The sequence below is a fragment of the Petaurus breviceps genome, unplaced genomic scaffold, assembly GCF_028583685.1.
Source record: "Petaurus breviceps papuanus isolate PSGF00001 unplaced genomic scaffold, PetGlider_PUasm1.0 103, whole genome shotgun sequence".
In the NCBI taxonomy this organism is placed as follows: Eukaryota; Metazoa; Chordata; class Mammalia; order Diprotodontia; family Petauridae; genus Petaurus; species Petaurus breviceps.
This window is the reverse complement of record NW_027185588.1, coordinates 2,719,203-2,744,195: the sequence shown is the minus strand read 5'-3', so window position 1 is coordinate 2,744,195 and position 24,993 is coordinate 2,719,203. Positions and strand designations below refer to the sequence as shown.

The 24,993-nt window shown below is 45.1% G+C and overlaps 1 protein-coding gene across 7 annotated transcripts in view; it reads right to left on the bottom strand.

The window, feature by feature from the left end:
- The window catches only part of PNPLA6 (patatin like phospholipase domain containing 6), a 45,881-nt gene that overhangs the window by 4,656 nt on the left and 16,232 nt on the right, over window positions 1-24,993 (bottom strand). For all 7 annotated transcript variants that reach the window (XM_069093174.1, XM_069093085.1, XM_069093303.1 and 4 more), the window contains 12 exons: window positions 22,877-23,082; window positions 22,646-22,777; window positions 22,194-22,317; window positions 21,830-21,943; window positions 21,521-21,596; window positions 3,773-3,913; window positions 3,573-3,636; window positions 3,314-3,482; window positions 3,049-3,231; window positions 2,823-2,941; window positions 2,570-2,726; window positions 2,134-2,250 (listed from right to left, as the gene is read on the bottom strand). In XM_069093174.1, coding sequence (XP_068949275.1) covers window positions 2,134-2,250; window positions 2,570-2,726; window positions 2,823-2,941; window positions 3,049-3,231; window positions 3,314-3,482; window positions 3,573-3,636; window positions 3,773-3,913; window positions 21,521-21,596; window positions 21,830-21,943; window positions 22,194-22,317; window positions 22,646-22,777; window positions 22,877-23,082 — 1,602 coding nt within the window. The remainder of the gene's footprint in view (window positions 1-2,133; window positions 2,251-2,569; window positions 2,727-2,822; window positions 2,942-3,048; window positions 3,232-3,313; window positions 3,483-3,572; window positions 3,637-3,772; window positions 3,914-21,520; window positions 21,597-21,829; window positions 21,944-22,193; window positions 22,318-22,645; window positions 22,778-22,876; window positions 23,083-24,993) is intronic.

The window sequence follows — 24,993 nt, the reverse complement described above, 5'->3', positions numbered from 1 at the left end:
CAAATCTGGCCTCAAACACTTAACATTTACTAGCCGTGTGTCCTTGGGCAAGTCACTTAACCCCAATTCCCCTTCCAAAAAAAGACACACACACACACAAGAACCCCTGGTCTAAAACTAATGCATTGTTGGTGGAACTGTGAACTGATCTAACCATCCTGGAGACCAATTTGGAACTACAACCAAACTGTGCATGCCCTTTGACCTGGCAGTACCACTCCTAGGTCTATATCCCAAAGAGATCAAAGGGAAAAGGACCCACGTGTACAAAAATATTTATAGCAGCTCTTTTTGTGGTGGTGAAGACTTGGAAATTGAAGGGATACTCATTAATTGGGGAAGGGCTGAACAAGTTGTGGTACATAATTGTGATGGAATGCTATTGTGCTCTAAGAAATGAGGAGCAGGATGACTTCAGAAAAACCTGGGAAGACTGATATGAACTGAAGCAGAATGAAGTGAGCAGAACCAGGAGAACCCTGCACACAGTCAAAGCAATAATGTAACAACGATCAACTGGGAAACACTTTTATATTCTGGTCAAGACAATGATCCAAGACGATTCCAAAGGACTCCAGATGAAAAAAATGTTATCCAACTTCAGAGAGAGGACTGATGAACTCTGAGTACAGAATGAAGCACACTTTTTTTTTACTTTCTCTATTTTGTGTGTGTGTGTTTTCTTTAGTAAGATGGCTAATATGGAAAATGTTTTACATGACTTCACATGTGTAATCTATATATTGTTTACCTCCTCAATGGGAAGGGGAGGGGCAGGAGGAAGGAAGAGAATTTAGAAGTCAAAATTTTTTTAAATTAATGTTAAAAATTTTTTACATGTAGTCAGGAAATATTTAATGAAATTAAAATACATTTAAGGAAAAAAAAAGAACCACACCTGGTCTAAGCTGAATGGGCATGACCAGGGGGAAGGATTGTCACCTCTGAAGCTTGAGAGCTGTCAGACAGGGAGTTGGCAATGTGTAAGAGATTCAACAGCCTCAAGACAAGGAATAGAGATACTAAAAAGAACTTGGGGAAGGGGAGGGGAGGGGAGGTAGGGGAGTCCTTCAATTTCAGAACAGAAGGGATGCCTCTTCTTCTCTAGATAGGAGCAAGCACTGGTGGGAATATTCAAGGGGAAACCATGGGGAAAAAGGATAATATGGCAGCTGGGCCACAGGAACTGGCTTGGTCTGACAGGTAGGGCAGTTATGTGGTACTTATGGGGGAAAAACCAAGTGAAAGCTCCCGCCATGAGCAAAATGACAGTGTTGAGTGAGAATGTAAAGATGAGGATGCTGGAAGGATGGAAAATAGAGCAGAGAAAATAGGCCAAGAATCAGAGGATATGGCAAAGAAGGGGCAGGGGCAGCAATGTCCAAGTTGAGACAAGAGGGTCTGAAGTTAGAGGACTAATCTTTGGAGCCCAGTGAGAAAACATCTTCCATGCTCATGAAGGCTCACGTCCTCACTGCCCTCCAGGTAACCCAGCCTCATCTGGAGGGGATGTTCTACTCCTCTGGGAAACAGGTGGGAGGCTCAAAACATCTGTGGTAACCGCAGGCTAATCACAGCATAACCTTTGCCTATGCCCAAAGCCAAGTACAAGGTGAGGGCAAGGCCCATACATCCCGATAAGATGTTAATGGCCACAATCCACAGGGACAGAGGAGCAGTGGTTCCACGGAAATCAGACCAGACAGGAGGGCAGAGAAGAGGGCGAGGAGAATGGGAGCCAAGCCAGGTCCTGGGGGTGGAACAGCCTGGAAGAGACTCCTCCCATAAGGTGAAAGCTGCTCCAGTCTCAGTCCCCGGAGCTATGAGCCTGGCTCACAGTGCTCAGACCCCTGCTCCTTTGGGGCCATTTGCCAAGTAATCTTTCCCAGACATGGAAATGGAAAAACAGGGAGTGCACCCCCCTGTAAGGCCCCTGTGGCAGTGGTAAAATGGGATGGTCCTTGACTCAAACTACAAAGCCAAATGCCTGAGGGTTTGACAAAAGGAAGGAGGTGAAGGAGAGAGCAGGACAAAGATGTCAGAGCGTGGTAGGGCAGAAAGAATAGATGTCTGAGGACCAGGATAAGGAGAGTGTGCGAGGTGGAGGGAATCCTGTAAGGAGAAGGGTGGCACCTCAATCTGCCTGTCCTGGAAAACCCGGTGGATACTTCGGTTGAAGGCAGAGCCTGAGAACATGGAGGTAACAGGGTACGTGAGGTCCAGCACCGGCTCAAACACGGATGTCATGCTCTGTGGGAGACATGGAGAGAAGGCCAGGGAGCTTGATGCTAGGTGCTGGGGAGCACGGGAGTTGCTAAGATTCACAGGGGGACACCAAGGGGTCCTGAGGGACTTAGAGGGAGACAATAAGGAGGTCTGAGGGGTTCACAGGGAGCCACTGAGGTTTATGCGGGGGAGAACCAAGGGACCTGAGGCACTCACCAGGGGTTACCAAGGGAGCCCAAAGGGTTCACAGGAGGCCACTGAGGTTTATAATGGGCAGGAGGGGTTCAAAGAGGAATCTAAGCCTACAGTGTTGGGGGAGCCTGGGGGAAGGTCCTGGGAGTACCTTGGCCCATTCACGAGCACGCTGCTTAGTACGACTTGCACTGCGTTCTTCTGCATAAAGGGCCCCAATGAAGGAGCCAATGGATGTGCCACCCACCATGTCCACGGGCACACCAGCCTCCTCCAGAGCCTTCAGCACCCCAATATGGGAACAGCCCCTGGGGGCCAAGGAGCAATGATCAGCCCTCAATCAAAAGTTGGCCTTTCTCTAGCCCCTATGCCCGCCACTGCCTGTGTCCAGATCCATCATTTACCTGGCCCCACCTCCTCCCAGGACGAGGGCAATGGTGTTGCCCGTTAGCACCCGTGCCAAGCGGGAGAAGTCACTGTGGCGGTCAGCCCGACGAGAAAATACCTTCTCGTAGAGCTCTCGCTGGGGAGGCAAGGCGAGGGCTCAGTGCTGTGATCTTCCTCTCACTCTGCTTTCCCTGCCTTCCCCAAGCCCTCACCCTTCACTCCCCACCCCAGTCCCAGCGGTACCAGCTTGGCAGGACTGCGGCGGGAAAAGAGCCGGCGTGGGCAGCGCAGGTGCAAGTGGCCCGAGCACCAGCTGCGCATGTTGAGCCACTCGACTGTGCGGGTGGGCCCCGGACCCTCCTCCCGGTGCAGCAGGACCAGCTGCTTGAGGGCCCGCACGGCCGTGCTCTCCAGCCTCTGCTCCAGCTGTGTGGGAAGTAGACCAGGTCACAACAGGGCCAGGGGGCCAGCAGCCAGGGCAAGAGGGGCTGAAGGTCGGGGGTAGCACCTGGCCAAGCGCAGGCTCCTGGTCCCCCAGGCCCACAATGAGGATGCAGTCAGCCTGGCGCAGGCAGCGCACGGTCCAGGGGGTGAGGGAGCCATCTGTCTGGTAGAGCACAATGCGGTGCGTGTCCTCTTGCTGGGCCAGCCAACCGGACAGCCGGAACTCCTGGATGCTGCAAGGTTTGAAGGAATGAGTGCCGGTGCCAGCAAAGGGCTCCAGCCCCTGATCCCTCCTGGCCCCCCCTCTCTCCCAAGCCTCTCACCTATCCAGGGCTGAAGCCCCAAGCCGTGCCCGGATAATGTCACTGTTGAGGAGCAGAGTAGGGCCTGGAGGAAACAAGGGAGGGTGTCTTAGGGGGCATCCTCTGTAACTCTCCCCACCCTGCCCTGTTCCATTCCATGGGTTGACAGGCCCAGGGACCCCTCCCCAGTGCCGACCATGGCACTCCTCTTCCACACTGACCAATGGCTCTCAGAGCATGTTGCAGCTCCAGGGTGAAGGCTACCATGGGCACCTCTGCACAGACAGGCAGGACAGCCACTGTGGCCAGGTTACTGGCTGGGTTGGTAAGTTCTGAAGGAGGCGGCACACCAAGTCCCGAACCTAGGGAGAGACCAGGATACACCCTGACCCACCCTGCCCCTCTACCATCCAATCCCTTCAAACCTCTGCCTGTCCCCAGAGCACCCCCAACCCTACGACCCTCTGCTTGCCCCTGCTGTCCTCCCCATCTTCCAACCCTCTGCCTGTCCCCAGAGCACCCCAACCCTATGACTCTCTGCTTGCCCCTGCTGTCCTCCCCATCTTCTAACCCTCTGTCCTGTCTCCCTCCAGACTCTGCCCTGTGTCTAGACTCCTCCCCAGCCCTTCAGATTCTCCCCTAACCTCCAAGAGGTGGAATGATTGCAAATGGAATGGAATGGAAGCAAATAAGCCAGCTTCTTGGCGTCCAAGGGGAAAAAAGGGGAGCTAAAATAGGAAAACAATAAGCACCATAAAGTCTTCCAGTGACCCAAGGCAGAGGGCTTGGCACATCATGGTAAGGCCCCATGCCACTATGCTAGTTGGCTGTCAGCATTAAGGGGACCAAGTGGGACTGAAGATAGGAGGCACATGCAAAAGCCTAAGCTGTTACACACTGGCTGGATCTCAGGTTCTTAAAGGCAGGACAGGTGCATCCATGATCCCAGCAGTAAGGCTGAAAGCACCTCAAAAGCCAGAGAGAAAATCAAACAACTAAATTCAAGATGAAAGCACCAAGCCAAGGTAAGCTAGAAGGACAAAGTCTGAAAGACCATAAAAGGACAATGATGGGGGTCCAAGGCAGCCCCAGAGAGGACCAGGAAGAGGCCCCAAGGAAGATCAGAAAGTTAGTGCTAGCAGGACCTTGGCAGCCATCTGCTACAAAGCCCTCATTTCACAGATGAAGAAATAGGCCCAGAGAAGGTGTTTTGCCCAAGACCACACAGCTAATAAAGTGGCAGAGCTAAGACTGGACCCCATGTCCCTAAACTCCAAATTCAGAGACTTTTCTCCAACACTGCATGTGTCAAGGGATGTCCTGGGAAAAGGAGAATCCTCTCTGCATCTCCTTCTCCGTAAGGAGTGGAACCTATTGTCTGGACCCTTGCTCATCCTGCTGCCTGGAATGAAGACAAACTGCTAAAGCAGCCCTGAGAGATGTCCGGCCCAAATCCTTAAAAATGCCCACACCATGGGGTGGCTAGGTGGTGCAGTGAATACAGCACTGGCCCTGGAGTCAGGAGGACCTGAGTTCAAATCTGACCTCAGAGACTTAACACAAAAACTAGCCCTGTGACCTTGGGCAAGTCACTTAACCCCAACCTCCCTCCAAAAAGCAAAAAAAAAAATGCCCACATCACCCAGGTTGGGAGGAATGATCATGGGAAATGAGGATGCAGTGGCCAGGGGCCTGCGGAGTCTTGAAGAGGACTGGAAAGAGTTTCAGTAGCCTCTACCCGCAGGCCCAGTCAAGACAAGAACTCAGAAACTAGCAGCATCGTGAGGGAGCCAAGTCTGGATAAAGGCAAAGACAGCAGACAGTCAGGGAGCTAGCTGCACCAGATCCCTTCTCTGGGCTTGTGTTTCCTCATTTGTAAAATGAGGGGGCTAGACCAGATCATCACTAAAGATCCTCTGGTCCACTGACTACCCTCTTCATGACAAGGGTTTCCCAGCATAGCAGAATGGAAACATGGGCATTTACTAGCAGAAGTGACTGGAACACATGATCAGAAAGACTGTGAAATTCATGTTCACGGGAACCTGAGGCTCCCCCAAACAGGAAATCAAGACGACAGCTTGGGGCAACCCTGGATGAGTGTTAGAGCTAACAAAGCCAAGCCTCATGAGAAGGAGTTTTGTTAGGAGGGTAGGGCACAATGATGCTGCCTGCTTCACTGCTAAGCCCTTGTATCAAAGCTCATGCAAAGGTGTTCAAGTCCTGGGAAGCCCCATCTAGAGCTAACTGAAAGGCAATGTGGCGTAATGCTAGACTTGGAGTCAGCAAGACCCGGGATGAAATACTGGCTGAGACCAGCAGTGTGAAAAGGACACCCATCGGCAAAATGAACATCCTCACCACAGCAAGAAGGATCAACTGAAATGATTCAGATAGCAGTTTTAAGGTTTACATAGTGCTTCCCATACAAATCAGTTAAATAAGTGATGACACAGGAAAAGTCACAATCATGCTGACTTGGGCTAGAAGCTGCCCCTGAATCATCCACATGGTTCTATTGAAACCACATTATCAGGAGAGACCAAGAATAAACAAGGGATCTTTCTGGGTCTGTTTTAGTCACCTGTAAAATGGAGATGAGAATAAATTAAGAATCTACCATGCTAAAAGGGCTTCAGTTATGGTCCTGGCCACAGACAGTATCTACTCTCTGAAAACCAACCTACAAAGTAAGGAAATGATCAGCACTAGGGAGCTGTCCACCAGACAATGAATTCTTTGGCCCAGGCAACCCAAAAAAACAGAGAAAACCACAAAATGGTCCTCAGGTCTGGGTTGCCCCCATCAGCTCTACAGTAATGGTAAGAGAGGGGCAGAAAGTGTGGAGAACTAGTTTTTAGGCTGTCAGTCAGAATTAACTTAATTGTTCATGCCCCAAACATAAGATGTTTGCCCAATGAGTCAACATGCTACTGGAGGAACTGAATGGTGTCAATATTGACTTTAGGGCATAAACCGAAACCAGAAGATAGGAGAATAGTACAGTTTAATGCAAGAAGGGCTCATGAGTTCTCTTAAGAAAGAGGAATAAAAGAACTACGGAGGGGGGTTTTCACCACAGGCCCAAAAGGAACAGGAGAGAAACCTCACTGAAGGGGTGATCGCACTGTGCAGTGCTTGGGATGAGCAAAAGCCAAAAAGCCCACCAGGAACATAAGAGCAGCCTGTACAAGGAGGGCACAGGTGGGCGGAGCAGCTCCCTCGGCCTTAAGGAAGTCCACCTAAACTGATGAAACATTTCTTGGGGGTTTGGAGGGAGAGGAGGTAACCATGGGTGTGAAATTTGCTGTCAGCAAGCATTGCTTAACTGTTTTTCTTTGCTACAAAGGAGGGTTCAGTGGGGAAGAGAGAATATATAAGAAAATTATTGTAATATTAAAAAAAAAAGTTCCCAATGTCATCCATTTTTTGCTTTTTTTTTTTTTTGAGGGGCAATTGGGGTTAAGTGACTTGCCCAAGGTTACATGGCTAGTAAGTGTTAAGTGTCTGAGGCCACATTTCAACTCAGATCCTCCTGACTACAGGGCCAGTGCTCTATTCACTGCGGCACCTAGCCACCCCTATCCATTTTTTTCAATGAGGGTGTGGAGAGCCCTCCAAATTAAATCTACATGAAAGTATGGATCTAGAGCCAGAAGAGACCTCATCACCATCTGCCCCCTCAGTTTTCAGATGAGGCTCAGTGACATATAGCAAAAACAAGTGACTTCAGTGCAAAAGCGGGTGCAGCAAATAATGGTGAAAGAAATACTGAAAAAAGTAATCATCCAGCTTCTGCATAAAGCCCCCCAAAGAGGGAAGCCTGCCACCTCCACAGATAACTCACTCAACTACTCTGCAGCTCTAGAAAGTTGGTGAGTCTTTCCTGACATCAAGCCTAAATTTTGCAACTCTGCAATCAGTTGCTCCTGGTTCTGCAGGATGGGGCCAAACAGAATGAGTCTAGTCTTTCTTGCATATGGCCACATTTCAAATGCCTGCACACAACTGTCATGTCCCTCCACTGTCATCTTTTTCCCTCAAGATTTTTCTATTATTTCAATACATTCTGAAGATCCCCAGCAAATTCACAAGTGGATCAGTCACCATATTGGTTAAGTAAAATTTAAGATCTCAACTGACTGCACCTGCCACCACACATTTACATAGTTATTCATTTATTAAAAAGATGGTGAGGGGCAGAGCCAAGCCGACAGAGTAGAAGCAAAACTTGGTGCGGGCTGCCACTCTAATCACTTCCAATACATGTAAAAAACGACTCTGAACAAACTTTAGAACTACAGAACCTACAAAGTGACAGGGAGAAACAAATCTCCCACTGAAGGAAGCCCAGCAGGAGAACAGGAAGGGTCTATCACACCAAGCTGGGAGCCAAGCACAGTCCGGCATGAGGTGCACGATTCCAGCCCCAAGGTGGCTCCAACCAGCAGCCGCCAGAGCAAACTTTAGGAGAGTGAATTATCAGTAGCTGTTGCAGGTTCCAGACTTCCCATAAACATCAAGGACAAAGTAAAAGGTCAATGCTGTTGGAACGGGGGGTGGGGGGAGAGACTGAAGAGCACAGGTCCAGCCCCTGCCTCTGGGGCAAGAAGCAGCTGGAGGCACGGCAGCTGTGCAGCCCCTCTATGTGGCTGCCTCAGGAACTCCTGGCCTGCAGATCATAGGGGGACCGTGTGACCATTCAGAGGGTGATCGCTCTTGCTTTAACCTGCTTGGATCTGGATCGTGGGCTAGGGCGGAGGTCCTGGGGTGTGTGATCAGTGAGCTAGAGCGTGTGAGGGCTGCAGACAGGGGGCCCAACTTAGCTCTGGCAGCTGCGAAAACCCCAGCCATTTGGGACACAGCTCTCTCCACCTAGAAGCAGAGTTCTACCGTGGCAAAGAGCTCAAAAGTCAAGTAACTGGCTGCCAATATGAGCAAGCACAGGAAGCACAAACAGGCCATAGAATCCTTTTTTGGGGACAAAAAGGATCAAGGCATAGACCAGGATGAAGATAGCAAAGTCAGAACTCCTGCATCAAAAGCCTCCAAGAAAAATATGAACTGCTTACAGGCCATGGAGGAGCTCAAGGATTTTGAAAATCAAGTAAGAAAAGTGGAGGAAAAATTGGGAAGAGAAATGAGAATGACGTAAGAAAATCATGAAAAGAGAGTCAACAGCCTGCTAAAGGAGACCCAAAAACACACTGAAGAAAATAACACCTTAAAAAATAGACTAACTCAAATGGCAAAAGAGGCCCAAAAAGCCAATGAGGAGAAGAATGCCTTAAAAAGCCAAATTTTCCAGATGGAAAAGGAATATCAAAAACTCACTGAAGAGAATAACTCCTTCAAAATTAGACTGGAGCAACTGGAAGCTAATGACTTTATAAGAAATCAAGATACTATAAGACAGATCCAAACAAATGAAAAAAATAGAAGGCAATTAGTGGACTACCTGAAAGCCATGATCAAAAAAAGAGCCTAGACACCATCTTTCAAGAAATTATCAAGCAAAATCACCCTGATATTCTAGAACCAGAGAGCAAAATAGAAATTGAAAGAATTCACCAATCACCTCTTTAAAAAGATCCCAAAAATAAAATTCCTAAGAATATTATAGCCAAATTCCAGAGTTCCCAGATCAAGGAGAAAATACTGCAAGCAGTCAAGAAGAAACAATTGGAAACACAATCAGGATAACACAAGACTTGGCAGCTTCTACAGTAAGGGATCAAAGGACTTGGAATATGATATTCCAGAAGTCAAAGGAGCTAGGACTGAAACCAGGAATCATCTACCCAGCAAAAGTGAGTATAATGTTGCAAGGAAAAATATGGTCATTCAATGAAATAGAGGATTTTCAAACATTCTTGATGAAAAAAACAGAACTGAACAGAAAAATTGACTTTCAAATACAAGAAGCAAGAGAAGCATGAGAAGGTAAACAGGAAAAAAATCATAATGAACTTATTAAAACTGAACTATTTACATCCCTACATGGAAAAGTGATAATTGTAATTCATGAGATTTTTCTCAGGATGAGGATAGTTGAAAGGAATATATGTGTGTGTGTATATGTATACATACATATATGTATATGTATAGGAGATTGTACATGTATATAAATGTGAGTGTGGGCATATGTATGTTCATTTATTCATAGTCAGAGGGCACAGGATGAATTGAATATGAAGGGATGACATCTAAAAAATAAAATTAAGAGGTAAGAGAGGAATTTATTGGGAGGAGAAAGAGAAAGATAGATTAGGGTAAATTATCTCATATAAAAGAGGCAAGAGAAAACTGTTATAATGGAGGGGAAGAGCAGGAAGGTGAAAGGGAATGGGACAATCTGATTCTTACTGAATTTGGCTTAAGGAGGGAATAACATACACACTCCTAGGAGTTTTCTTTTTGTGATCTTTTTCAGGAGGTGCTCCATGGATTCTTTCAACCTCTATTTTGCCCTCTGGTTCTAAAATATCAGGGAAATTTTCCTTGAGAATTTCTTGAAGGATGATTTCTAGGTTCTTTTTTTGATCATGGCTTTCACGTAGTTCAATAATTTTTAAATTGTCTCTCCTGGATCTATTTTCCAGGTCAATGGTTTTCCAAATGAGATATTTCACATTACCTTGTATTTGTTCATTTGTTTGGATCTTTTTTAATAGTATCTGGATTTCTCATAAAGTCACTAGCTTCCATTTGCTCCAATCTAATTCTGAGGGAATGATTCTCTCCAGTGAACTTTTGAGATTCTTTTTCCATCTGGCAAATTTGACTTAAGGCATTCTTCTCCTCATTGCATTTTTGAGCCTCTTTTGCAACATGAGTTAGTCTATTTTTTTAAGGTGTTATTTTCTTCTGTCAGGCTGTTGACTCTCATTTCATAATTTTCTTGCATCGTTCTCATTTCTCTTCCCAATTTTTCCTCCACTTCTCTTATTTGGTTTTCAAAATCCTTCTTAAGCTCCTCTATGGCCTGTAACCAGCTAGTATTTTTCTTGGAAGCTTTTAGTGCAGGAGTTCTGACTTTGCTGTCTTCCTCCTGTTTCATGCTTTGATCCTTTTTGTCCCCAAAATAGGAGTGTAAAGTTGGGTTGCTCTGTTTGCTTTGCTTCCTTTGCCTGCTCATGTTGCCACTCAATTACTTGACTTTTGGGCTTTTTGCCACAGTAGGACTCTACCATCAGACAGGGGAGCTTCGTCCCAAATGCTGGGGTTTTCTCAGCTGCCAAAGGTATTAGTTGGGTGCCCTCTCTGAAGCCTCCACATGTTCTGGTAAGTTGGTCACACACCCTAGGACGTCCACCCTAGACCACAATCCAGATCCAAGCAGGTTAAAGCAAGAGCGATTACTCCTCAGACTGGTCGCTTGGTCCCCCTACAATCTGTAAGCCAGGAGCTGAAGCTGCCACATGGCGGCAGCTGCTGCACCTCCACAGCTTCTCACCCCGGGGGCAAAGGCCAGTCACACTCCCAAACTACTAGATCCCAAAGTCCACACTGCACTGACCTCTCACTTTGTCCTTAGCATCTATGGGTTGATAATTCTGGGAACCACCACAGCTTCTGGTGATCTGAAGTCCATCTATCAGGTGGCTAGTCAGGCCCGCCCTAAGGCTAAAACCTCGGGCTCGAGCAACACTGGAGTCGGCTCCCAGAGCGCTGCGCTGGCCACTTCCTGCCAGCCTGTCCCCAGCAGGAGGTTAGTTTCTCTGTGTTATTTTGTGGGTTCTATAGCTCCAAAGTTTGTTCAGAGTCACCTTTTACATGATTTGGAGGAAGTGGGAGCCAGAGCCCCGCAGAAGTCCTGTTTCTACTCTGCCATCTTGACTCCTGGCAATTACATACACACTCAATTGGGTATCTTACCCTACAGGTAAATAGGGAGGTAGGGGATGAGGGGGGATGATAGAAGGGAGGGCAGATTGGGGAAGAGGGTAGTTAGAAGCAATCATTTTTGAAAAGGGAGAGGGTCAAAGGAGAAAATAGAGTAAGTGGGGGGCAGGATAGGATGGAGGGAAATATAGTTAGTTTTTCACAATATAACTACTATGGAAATTATTTGGGTAACTACATATATACAACCTATATTGAATTGCTTATCTTCCCAGTGGGGGTGGATGAGGAGGGAAGAAGGGAAAAAATTTGGAATTCAAAGTTTTAAAAACAAATGTTTAAAAATGTGTTTTTTATATGCAACTGGGAACTAAGACATACAGGTACTGGGGTATAGAAACCCATCTTGCCCTACTAGGAAGTTAGGGGGGGTGATGGGGAAGAATATAAGAGAGAACAGATTAGGGGAAGGGATATTCAGTAGGCTTGCTATTTTGTGGTGAGGGTAGGGGAAAGACGAGGAGAAAAAAATTGTAACTCAAAATTTTATGGAAATTGAGGTGGCCAGGTAGCACAGTGAGTAAAAGCACCAGCTCCAGTGTTGGGATGACTTGGGGATCGAATCCCAGGCTCAGACACTTAGCACCCACCCAGAAACACCTGCCCGTGTAACCTTGAGCAAGTTATTTAACCCCAATTGCTTAGGGGCGGCCAGGTGGCTCAGCAAGTAAGATCACTTGCTCCAGTGTCGGGATGACTTGGGGATCAAATCTGGGCTCAGGTACTCAGCACCACACCCAGAAACAACTGGTCGTGTAACCTTGAGCAAGGTACTTAACCCCGATTGCTTTAAAAAAAATTTTTTGTGGAAAAGTGAAAAACTAAAAATAAATAAATAAATAAAGATAGATGGTGAAAGCTTCACCAATTAGTGCCAATGTTGTCCAATGCTTTTGACCTGAGTCTTGTTGCCATTTAAAGTTGTCCTCATTTACTTGTATGAACTGATGCAGAGTGAAATGAGAAAAACCAGGAGAAGATGTGTAGTAACAACCATAACATAAAGACAAAAAACAACTTTGAGAGACTTGAGAACTCTGATCAACGCAATGACCAACCATGTCTCCGGAGAATGGAAGATGAAGTATGTTACCTCTGCCTCCTGATAGAGGGGGGAATGGACTCAAGGTGAAGAATGATATCTTTCCAAGGCCATCCTCCACAAAGCTGACAAATGGATCTTCCTAAAGTCTGACCATGTCACACTCCTACTCAATAAACTCCCGTGGCTCTGGATCACCTCCCAGATCAAATATAAACCCCTCTGTCTGGCATCTGAAGCCCTGCATAACCTGATCCCTTTCTATCTTTTCAGTCCTCTTACACCTTCCTCCCATTCATTCCCCTTTCCCCTACCCTCCACAAACTCAGTGATACAGTGATGGGTCTCCTGGCTGGTCCTTGAACAAGATTCTCTGTTTCCCAACGCTGGACATTTTCACCAGCTGTCTCCCAAGTCTGACACTCTCTCCCTCCTCACTTGTGTCTCCTGGCTTCCCTGGCTCCTATCAGTTAAAATCTCACCTTCTACAGGAAGCCTTTCATAATCCCTCTAATTCTTGTGCCATCCCTCCACTGACCATGTCCAATTTATCCTGCATAAATTTTGTTTGTACATAGCTCTCTGCATGTTGTCTCCCCAACTAGATTGTGAGCTCCTTTAGAGGAGGGACAGCCTTTTGCCTTTCTTTCACTGAGCTGAGCCCAGTGCCTGGCACAGTAGGTGCTTAATAAATATTCACTGACTGACTGCTGAGTGCCTACCTCAGTAGGTCATTGTGGGGATCCAATGACGCAAGCAGAGCACTGTGTCTGTAGTCCACACGCCGATGATAACAATCAGCTCTACTTCCATGGATCACCAGCCCAATGTTCTCCACCATATTTCTCCTCTCTGTGTCCTCCTGGATGTCATTAGCTATGTTATGTTCCTGCTATTCAATGCTACTGCCTTCCCTCTTGCTTCCCCCACATCTCCACTCTCTAAAATGCTTTCCCTCATTCAAGGTCTTTATCAAAAGCTCTCCTCCCCAAAGTCTTCTACTCCTTTTTAAAAAAATCATACACCATTGACCACATTCTGCCAAGAATTTTAATCACTTGTGCACATGTTAACTCCTTGACTTGATTATTAGCCCTTCAAAGGAAGGACCGTTTCCTATCTTCTTCCTTCATAACTCCTATCACATGGCCCTGCATATCATAGGTGCAAAGCAAAACAGTGAATTAATGAATGGCTTATGTTTATTTTAACCTAATTTTAAATGTATTTCAGGGAATACCATGCACCTAGGAACACGATTCAGGGAGTTCCAGTCTTCCCATGTAGAAGAATGGAAGAGAACCAAGAGACATTCCCTAATAGGTAAGTGATTAAAGGAATGGCCTAAAAGTCCTTCAAGAAAAAAAAATACATACTATTAACTACCATTGAAAGATTGCTCCATATCACTAATAATAAACTGCCCAGAAACAAGCCCTCAAATGACCCATTTCGATGTATTCCCATATTTCTCCATGAGCTGTTAAGCCATTCAGGACTGGGAATGAATGGTTGTGTCTGATTGCAAATAGAGAGTCAGAGTTTCAGGCTGTGCTTACAGGAGGTGGGCCAGGTTTCTAAAGTCCCTACGGGATAGTCTGGGAGACTGAGAGAAGATAAAGTGGGGCTCCAGAGTGGGAAGGGAGAAGCAGGGCTCCCTCTGGAGTGACACCATTCCAAAGGGGAAAATCCCAAAGATCAAGAGAGTGAGAAGGAACCTTAAGAGACTACTAGGCTGGGATACTCATTTTCTAAAGGGGAAAATTTGGTCCCAGAGAGGAGAAGGGCCTTACTTAAGATTATGAACATAGTTAGGGGCAGGAAAAAGCAGAACATGCAGGGGCAGTCATGGGGCTTCCTGTGGGTCCTGGTCACACTACAGGCTTACACATATATTAATACTTGGCCTCACCCTTAAAGAGTTCTAAGATCCAAGATCTAGAGCTGTAAGGGACCTCGGAGGCAACTGAGTTCAACTTCTGCCCCCCCAATCTCAGAGAAACAGCTGAAGCTTACCCAGACAGCACCAGAAAACTAGGATTCCAACCTAGATCCTCTGGCTCTAACACCAGTATTCCCCCCATCCCATGCTGCCCTCACTGACCTTCTCAAAACAACAAGGATAAAAGAACCAGTTTCTGAGTGCCTGCAGCTGTTTGGCCAGCTCAGATCCAGGGGATCAGGAAACCCTATCCACAGCACCCCTGAAATCCTGCAGACAATTCCTGCAAAGCCTAGCCCTGGTCATGCCCAGGCAGGGTCCAAGCAAAGGACTGACAGCTTGAGAAGGAGAGAAGCTGGCGAGGGTCCATCCACACAAGACACACAGCTCTGCGGTGCTCGTGGGTATCAGCTGGTTGCCACGCCAGCTTGGATTTCAGGACGGGGAGAAGCAGGGGAGGAGAGGGGAAGACTATGTCACAGGACCAGAGGTCCTCTAGTGCAGTCCTCTTCATTCTACAGAGGAGGTAACTGAGGCCCAGAGAAAGGAGGTGACTTGTCAGGATCACACAAGGAAGGCTCTACCCACTAGACAAGCTGACTATTTAGGACATTCTGCCCAAACTCTCAGCCAAATAGGGAGGCTATTAAAAATACAGAATGATATGCACCAAATGGTATAGCATCTAAATTTCTGAAAAAGTTAAATGAGTCACAGGAGGAAATAGAGAATAAAACTATACTAGTGGGGGACCTCAACTTTCCCCTCTCAGAACTAGATAAATTTAACCCAAAAAATAAACAAGAAAGAAATTAAAGAGGTGAATAAAATTTTGGAAAAGTCTGATAGGATAGACCTCTTGAGAAAACTCAATGGGAATAAAAAGGAATATACATTTCTCAATAGGACATGTCACCTACACAAAAATTGACCATGTATTAGGACATTAAAACCTCACAACCAAATGCAGAAAAGCAGAAATATTAAACACATCCTTTTCAGATCGTAATGCAATAAAAATTATATTCAATAATGGGCAATGGAAAAATAGATCAAAAATTAAGTAGAAACTAAATAATCTAATCCTAAAAAAAATGGGTCAAACAACAGATCAGAGAAACAATTGATAATTTCATTAAAAAAAATGATAACAATGAGATAACATATCAAAATTTGTGGGATACAGCTAGAGCAGTACTTAGGGGAAAATGTATATCTAAAATTGCTTATATAAATTAAATAGAAAAAGAGCAAATCAATTGGGTGTACAACTAAAAGAACTAGAAAAAGAATAAATTAAAAATCCCCAGTTAAGGGGTGGCTAGGTGGTGCAGTGAATAGAGCACTGGCTCTGTAGTCAGGAGGACCTGAGTTCAAATCCAGTCTCAGACACTTAACACTTACTAGCCATGTGACCTTGGCCAAGTCACTTAATCCTAACTGGCCTTCAAAAAGCAAAAAAAAAAAAAAAGCCCAATTAAACACCAAATTGGAAATTCTAAAAATCAGAGGAGAGATTAATAAAACTGAAAATAAGTAGGGGCAGCCAGGTGGCGCAGTGAGTAAGATTGCCAGCCTCGGAGTCGGGAGATCCAGAATCAGTTCCAGCCTCAGATACTTAACACCCACACAAAATAACTGGCCATGTAACCTTGAGCAAGTTACTTAACCCCAATTGCTTTAAAAAAAAATGAAAATAAGAAAACCATTGAACTAATAAATAAAACTAGAAGCTGGTTTTATGGGGAAAAAAACCCCAACAATAAAATAGAGACATCATTGGTTAATTTGATTAAAAAAAGGAAAGAAAACCAAATTACTACTATCAAAAATACAAGAGGTGAATTCACCACCGATGAAGAAGAAATTAAGACAATTATTAGGAGTTACTTTGTCCAATTATACACCAATAAATTTGACAATATAAATGAAATGGATGAATATCTACAAAAATATAAATTACCCAGATTGACTGAAGAAGTAGAATACTTAAATAAACCAATTTTAGAAAAAGAAACTGAACAAGTCATCAATGAAGAAAAAATCTCCAGGGCCAGATGGATTCAAAAGTGAACTCTACCAAACATTTAAAGAACAATTAATCCCAATACTATATAAACTATTTGGAAAAACAGGAAAAGAAGGACTCCTACCAAATTCCTTTCACAATACAAATAATGTGCTGATGCCTAAACCAGGAAAAGTCAAAAGAGAGAAAGAAAATCATAGACCAATTTCCCTAATGAATATTGATACAAAAATTTGAAATAAAATACTAGCAAGGAGATCACAGCAATAAATCACAAAGATCACATGCTATGACCGGGTGGAATTTATACCAGGAATGCAGGGCTGATTCAAAGTCAGGAAAACTATCAGCACAATTGACCATATCAATAACAAAACCAACAGAAATCGTATGATTATCTTAATAGCTGCAGAAAAAGCCTCTGACAAAATGCAATACCCACACCTAATAAAAACACTAGAATACACAGAAATAAATGGAGCTTACCTTAAAATGATAAGCAATATTTATCTAAAATCATAGGCAAGCATTATCAGTAATGGGGATAAGCTAGAAGCCTTCCCACTACAATCACAAGTTAAGCAAGATTGCCCATTATCACCTCTATTATTCAATACTGTACTAAAAATGTTAGGTAGAGCAATAAGAGAAGAAAAAGAAATTGAAGGAATTAGAATAAGCAACAAAGAAACAAAACTATCACTCTTTGAAGATGATATGAGATTATACTTAAGAGAATCCTCAAGAACCAACTAAAAAACTAGTTGAAATATCGGGGCGGTCAGGTAGCTCAGCGAGTAAGAGCACCAGCTCCAATGTCGGGATGACCTGGGGATCGAATCCGGGCTCAGACACTTAGCATCCACCCAGAAACACCTGGCCGTGTAACCTTGAGCAAGTTACTTAACCCCAATTGCTTAGGGGCGGCCAGGTGGCTCAGCAAGTAAGAGCACTGGCTCCAGTGTCCGGATGACCTGGGGATCAAATCCTGGCTCAGATACTCAGCACCATACCCAGAAATAACTGGCCGTGTAACCTTGAGCAAGCTACTTAACCCTGATTGCTTTAAAAAAAAAAAACTAGTTGAAATAATTAACAAATATAGCAAAGTTACAGGATACAAAATAAACCCACACAAATCATCAGCATTTCTATATATTACCAAAAGTTCAGCAGCAAGAGATAGAAAGAGAAATTCCATTTAAAATCACTGTAGATAATACAAAATATTTGGGAGTCTATCTGCCAAAACAAACCCAGGAACTATGTGAACACAATTACAAAATATTTTTCATACAAATAAAATCAGATCTAAACAATTGAAAAAATATTAATTGCTCATGGGTAGGTCAAGCCTATATAATAAACATGACAATTCTACCTAAATTAATCTATTATATTAATTCAGTGCCATACCAATCAAACACGAAAAAAATTATAGAGCTAGAGAAAATAATGAAATTCATTTGGAAGAAAAAGTCAACGATATCAAGGCATTTTTTTCCGGATTTGAACTCAGGACCTCCTGACTCCAGAGCTGGTGTTCTATTCACTGCGCCACCTAGCCACCCCCTTATCAAAGCATTTAATGAAAAAAAAAAATGTGAAGGAAGGGGGTCTAGCCATATAAGATCTAAAATTGTATTATAAAGCAATAATTATCAAAACAATCTGGTACTGGTTAAGAAATAGAATGGTACAGAAGTAAAGTAGAGAAGGCAAGAGGAATAGGAAACAAGAGATATGCACAAACATAAAAACAAAGATCAGAAGCAGAATATGTTTGGGAAAGTATACGTCTGTATATGTATGTGTATATCTATAGCTATAGAGAAACATATCTAAACTTTATTGTAGCCTTTGGGGGGGTGGAGGGAAGGAAAAAAAGAACAAAGTAAAAAAGTGCACAGCAGAGAACAAAAGAAATTCACAAAGAAGCAAAGATGGAGAATTCTCAACACAATGTGTATTATCTAGACATACAGGTTTTCTTGAAATGAAAATTTATTTTGAATCCTCTCTTATGTTCTGCTATGCACAGGACATGATCTTTTTTTCTTTGTTACTTTGTATTTAAGTTTATGCTACGTTTTTGTTTCTTTTCTCTATTCTATATTTGTGTTTTAGCCCTTGAGTCTAAAATAAAATAAAAAAAAAAAAGAGTGGTAGATCAATGGAATACATTAGGTACAAATCACATTTACAGTAAATGACCATAGTAATTTAGTATGTGATAAACCCAAGATCCAAGCTTTTGGAACAAAGCTTATGTGACAAAAACTGTTGGGACAACTTTCATGGCAGAAACTAGGTATAGACTAATATCTCACACCATATACCAAAATAAGGTCAAAATGGGTACATGATTTACACACAAAGGGTGATACCAAAAGCAAATAAGGAGAGCATGAAATAGTTTATCTTTCAGATCTATGGGTAAGGGAAGAATTTAAAACCAAAGAAAATACAGAGCTCATTACAAAATATAAAATTAAAAAAGTTTTTGCACAAATAAGCCCAATGCAACCAAAATTAAAAGGAAATCAAAAAACTGGGTGTGGGGGGGAGATCTGCAACAAGTATCTCTGATTAAGGGCCTCATTTCTCAAATATATAGAGAACTGAATCTAATTTACAAAAAAATATATGAACAGGCAATATTCAGATGAAGAAATCAAAACTATCTATAGTCATATGAAAAAATGCTCTAAAGCACTACTGATCAGAGAAATGTAAATTAAAACAACTCTGAGGTATTATCTCACACTATCAGATCAGCTAATATGACAAAAAAATAAAGTGCTTAATGTTGGGGGGAATGTGCGGAAATTGGGACACTAATGCACTGTTGGTAGAGTGTGAACTGATCCAACCATTCTGGAAACAAATTATAACTATGCCCAAATGGCTATAAAACTATGTATACCCTTTGATCCTGTAATGTCACTGCTAGGCTTTTATCCCAAAGAGATCAAAGAAAAGGGGAAAGGACCTACATGTACAAAAATATTTATAGCAGCTTTTTGTTGTGGCCCAGAACTGGAAATTTAAGGGATGCTCATCAACTAGGGAATGGCTAAACAAGCTCTAGCATATGATTGTGATGGAATATTATTGTGCTGTGCTAAATGACAAGCACAATGATTTCAGAAAAACCTGGAAAGACTTACATGAACTGATGCAAAGTGAAGTGAGCAGAACCAGGAGAATGTAATACCCCGTAACAGCAATATTGTACAATGAAGAATTGTGAATGACAGCCATTCTCCGCAATACAATGATCCAAGACAATCCCAAAGAACTAATAATAAAAGCATACTATCCACCCCAAGAGTAAGAATTGATATTGTCTGAAAACAGACTGAAACATACTATTTTTCACTTTGTTTTCTTCCTCCTTTCTCTCATTTTTTTTTTAAAGCAATTGGGGTTAAGTAACTTGCTCAAGGTTACACGGCCAGTTATTTCTGGGTGTGGTGCTGAGTGTCTGAGCCCGGGATTCGATCTCCAGGTCATCCCAACACTGGAACCGGTGCTCTTACTCGCTGAGCCACCTGGCCGCCCCTAAGCAATTGGGGTTAAGTAACTTGCTCAAGGTTACACGGCCAGGTGTTTCTGGGTGGGTGCTAAGTGTCTGAGCCCGGGATTCGATCTCCAGGTCTTCTCAACACTGGAGCCGGTGCTCTTACTTGCTGTGCTACCTGGCCGCCCCCTTTCTTTCATTTTTTAAAAAATCTGAGTCTTATACAAAATGACTAATATGGAAATGTTATCTGATTGCACATGTATAACCTATATCCGATTGCTTACCATCTCAGGGAGGGAGGAAATGAGGAATATTTTGGAACTCAAAACTTTAAAAACAAATGTTAAAAAATTGTTTTAACATGTAATTATGGAAAAATGAAATATATTTAATTTTTAAATAAATATATAAGGAACCGCCCTCGTTGGGGAAGATGCGTGCCCTCTTCACAGACCTAAGCCTGGGCTTTCGCGGGAGACTACTACTTGCGGTTCAGTTGCTTCGATTCTGTCTGACTCTCCGTGACTCCCTTTGGAGTTTTCTTGGCAAAGATACTGCAGTGGTTTGCCATTTCCTCCTCCAGCTCATTTTGCAGATGAGGGAACTGAGGCCAACAGAGTTAAGTGACTTGCCCAGGGTCACAGAGGCCAGATTTGAACTCATGACCATGAATCTTCCTGACTCCCAGCCCAGTGCTCTACTGTAGCACCCAGCTGCCCGTCTCTATCACTTCCTTTGTAATAACTGGAGCTGTCGAACAGTCTCAGAGGCTGCCTTGGGCAGCAGGAATTTCCCCCTCAGTGGAATTCTTCAAGGCGAGGCGAGATGACCATTTCTAGCCAGTGTTGCAGCCGATGTCTGTGGTTAGGGATGGGCTAGACTGGATGGGCATCCAAGATTCTCCCATTCTGTGATTTTTAGGTCTCTGAACCCCTAAAAGGCTATTGAGAGCACTTGGGGAGATCCTCAATCTCCCTGGAGACCAGGGGCAAAAGGAAACATAGAAGAGAGAGTCCCCTCAGAGAGAGGAAAGCTGGGGGACACAGAAGAGTGGCAGGACAGGCAGACATGACCATTGAGATGGGAAAGAGGATGCTGGGGCCATGCTCCTTGACAATTTAAAAGGTATCAGAGTGGTCTTTGGGAAGGAATTTTTTGTCACTGTAACTCTTCTTTTTTGTCTGGTCCCTCCCGCCCCTGCCCCATCCCAAACAACTACAACCAGTGGCTCCTCCAGGGAAGGAACAAAGAGAATGGGGAGGGAGCAGGGACACAACACCTCCACAGCAACAGGTGGCAGCAGAGCCACGGGAAGCAAACATGACAGGCCTGGGAGGCAAGAAAAGGGGGCCCAGGGCCCATGACTACAAGAAAGGAGGGGCTGTCTGACTCAGGACTGGAGGGAGAAGCAGCAGGAAAGAGGGGCCAACTGGAGGCCAAGGAGGGCTCCTGGGACGCACAGAAGCTGAACCTCATACTCCTCCATACCCAGCCTGCCTCAGGGCAACCTGGCTTCACCCCTTACCTGGGAAAGGTCCCTGCAGCTGCTGTAGATTCCCAAGGATCTTCTGGCTCAGCAAGTGGATCAGCCGGGTCACAACCTATGAGTGTTGCAAACCATTAGTCACTCAGGCAAAAGAGTCCCCAAGCCCACATCGCTCTATCCTTGAGCATCTCACTAGAAGATGGAGGCTACCTATGAGGAGCCTGGAGCCCAGATCCTGAGAAGTACCTACAAGTCCAATTCTCTACCCCAAAGGTCCCATCCTCCACCCTGAAGGATCCCTGGAATCCCCAGTCCCCACCCCAGGGTCCCTCCCTAGAGCCCCCATACCTGTGGGTACCTCCTCTTAATGTGACTCAGGGTCCCCTCAGGCAACTTGGCAAGCTCTGTGTCCCGTACTGCATGCACTGTGGTGGCCCGGGGCTGGCGGGTCAGTGCCTCCACCTAAGTCCAACCAGGACAGGGGAGTAGGCAACCAGCTCTTATGCTCAGTGGGCACAAGACTGGAGGGTGCATGGATAGATTACTACAGGCAGGACCCAAGCATTGGCAAGGGGGTTAGGGTACTGGAAAAGGAAAGCTAAGCTGGGAAGTTAAAGCTGGAGAAAGCTCAGGGATGGGGATTCAGGATGGGAAAAAGGGGACAAATCCAGATCCAGGATCAGTAGCGCTGGGTCCCGAACAGGCAGCTCACCACCCCGATAAGATCCCCACGGCCATATTCCCCGACCAACTCCTTCTTGCCACTGCCCCTCTGGATGACAGAGCGCAGGCGCCCATTGAGTACAATGTAGGTACAGTCTGAGCGGTCACCCTGTCTGGAGGATAGGGACAAAGGGGATGGAGAAGATTAGAAAGTGGTTGGTTCTCCCACAGAACTTCAATGACATAACCAGGGTGGGGCTTGGTTGAACACAGGCCCCAGGGATTCATGAAGGCGGAGGAGGAGAGGGACACCCAAAGAACCATCAATCACAGGGAACTTTGGGAAAAATTGGGCTAATAGCCTGAAACTAGAAACTGTAAAATCCAAGTTGAACGATTCCAGAGTTTGGAACCTCTAATTAGAGGGAATGTGGATGGGGAAATGGGCCACAGGGCGAGAGGAAACCTAGGTTTAAGGTTCCAGGGTTTAGGTCCCACTACCTATACAGGGCGCGTCCAGCCTCCACAGATGTCCAGTCAATTGCAAAGTCCATCTGGCGTACAAATGGTGACATGCGGGCAGCCACAGTGTGGGCAGCACTCAGGACCACACTTGGCTGCTCCCGCATGATCCTGGGATGGGAAGAGGAAACAGGGCAGAATGGAGACCTTGCTGGTCCCTCCTCACCTCTCCCTGAGGACTCCCCCAGCCCTGCTTGGCCGTCAACGCACTCATAAAAGCCCGACTTGGAAATACGCAGGAAAGTGCAGTCCCGCTGTGCCCGCAGGGTAAAGATGAGTGGCTCCCCTGTCAGCACCGCCAGCTGACCCACCAGCTCTCCAGGCTGGGCTACAAACAGACACACGTCCTCTGCCTTGTCAATCATGCGCTGGTACACGTGCAAACAGCCCCAGAGCACAAAGTGCAGGCTCACATCCTAGGGGTAGAGGTAGAAGGGAGGGGGAAAAGGAGTGCAAGGTTGGAAAGATGCCTCCCTTTGGGGGTGAGGGGGGCAGCTTCAACAGGACTCTGAAAGGGCCTTGGGCTAAAATGGCCACTGACCTAAACACTTGGGAACGGGGGTGCAGCTGCGTGGCCATGACTACAGAGAAGGGAGAGGCAACTGGCTAGGGATCTGAAGTCAGGGGGCCCAGGCTCAAATCTCAGTTGTAGTGAAAAAATGTCTTCACCTCTCTAGGCCTCAGTCTCCTTATTTGTAAAACGAGAGGGTTAGACTGGATGATATCTTAGGTTCCTTCCAGTTCTAAAACTTTGCTCTTAAGACCTAGTCGTGTCCATCAAATCTCCCTCAAAACAAAACATCAACTGGTAGGAAACGATGGGAATGAGGAAGATACCAGGTATAGGACAGAAAGAAAGGTCCATCTTTTTGGAGTGGGGACAAGACCAGGTGAAAAGCTAGAGGTAAACCAGACCTCCTGGTGAGAGACAAGATGACGGCCCTCTTGGTGGGGCCACTTGAAACTGGGTCTAGATCACCTTCCTGCTGCCAGAGCAAGAAGTGAGAAGGAAAAAGGGAATTAGTCCTAAGAACCAGAAAATGAGTGAGAATAAATTTTTTAAAAGAACCAGAACACAGAAAGGAACTATGTTTACACCTAAAAGAAAACCAGAAAACATTACAGCATAGGTTTTGCTGAGGTTAGGAATATTAATATTAAATAATAACTAGCACTTACCTTTACAAAAACACTTCACACATATAACTTCATCTGAACCTCACAACAATATTGTAAAGTAGATATTATGATGTCCCTTTTAAAGATGGGAAAACTGAGGCTGAGGGGTGAGGACTTGCCCAAGGTCACACAAATAGGAAGTGTCTGAGGCAGAATTCCAATGTAGATTTTCCTAACTCTGAGGCCAGTATTTTATCCCCTAGGGCACCCAGCCACTGGAAGAAGTACAGTGAGAGATGGTGGACGGTATCCTTTGGTCAGTAAAGGCAGCATAAAACCAATGGGGCTGGAGAACGTTAGTGTCCCTCAAAGGGGATAGTGGAAAGAATGTTATGTCTGAAACTAAAGGACCTGGGTTCAAATCCTAGCTCGACTACTTGCTGCCTATGTGACCTCAGGTGAGCTCTCTCCAGGCCTCAGTTTCAACACCTATAAAATGAAGGGGATGAACTAGAGAACCTCTCAAGTCCCTCTCTAATCTTAAATTAAAAGATCCTAAGCTGAAGACAGATGCCTAGTAAATGCCATCAGGGTTGAGAGCAGTGGGAAGACCTGGGCCCAAGCAGCCAGGAGCTTCTCACTAAGGGTCATCAGAGGTAGGAATCAAACAGGAGCTGACCATGACCAGGGCTAGAGCCAAGAAGGGAAGACAAGAGGCTAAGGGGAGGTCAGGATGGGGCCTGAGCTGCCACAGACCAGATTCAAAGTGCACTAACAGGGCAAGTAGAATCCCACACTTGGCCACTCGATGACATTTCCTCTGCTGGTTACACCTGTCCCCATGGCTTATGCTGAGGACCACTGAAGCCCCAACAAGACTGCCTGTGAGGTCTTCAGTACCATGGAAAGGACGGGGGACTTCTACCAATTCTTCCTAGTAGGAGAGGATGAGCAGATGCCCGCCTGCCTGAACACTGAGAAAACCAACCAAGAAGACCACGAGGACTCAAGGCAGTTCATTCCACTGCAGGAGCGCTCTAACTGTTGGGAAACCGATTCTCAGGTGAAAGGCTGAATGATGTAATGGAAAGAATTTAAGACATTGAGTCAGGAAAAGACCTGGGTTTGAATCTCACCTCTGACACTAGCAGTGTGACGTGGGCAACTCAATTACCTCTTCTAAACCAATTTCCTCATCTACAAAACAA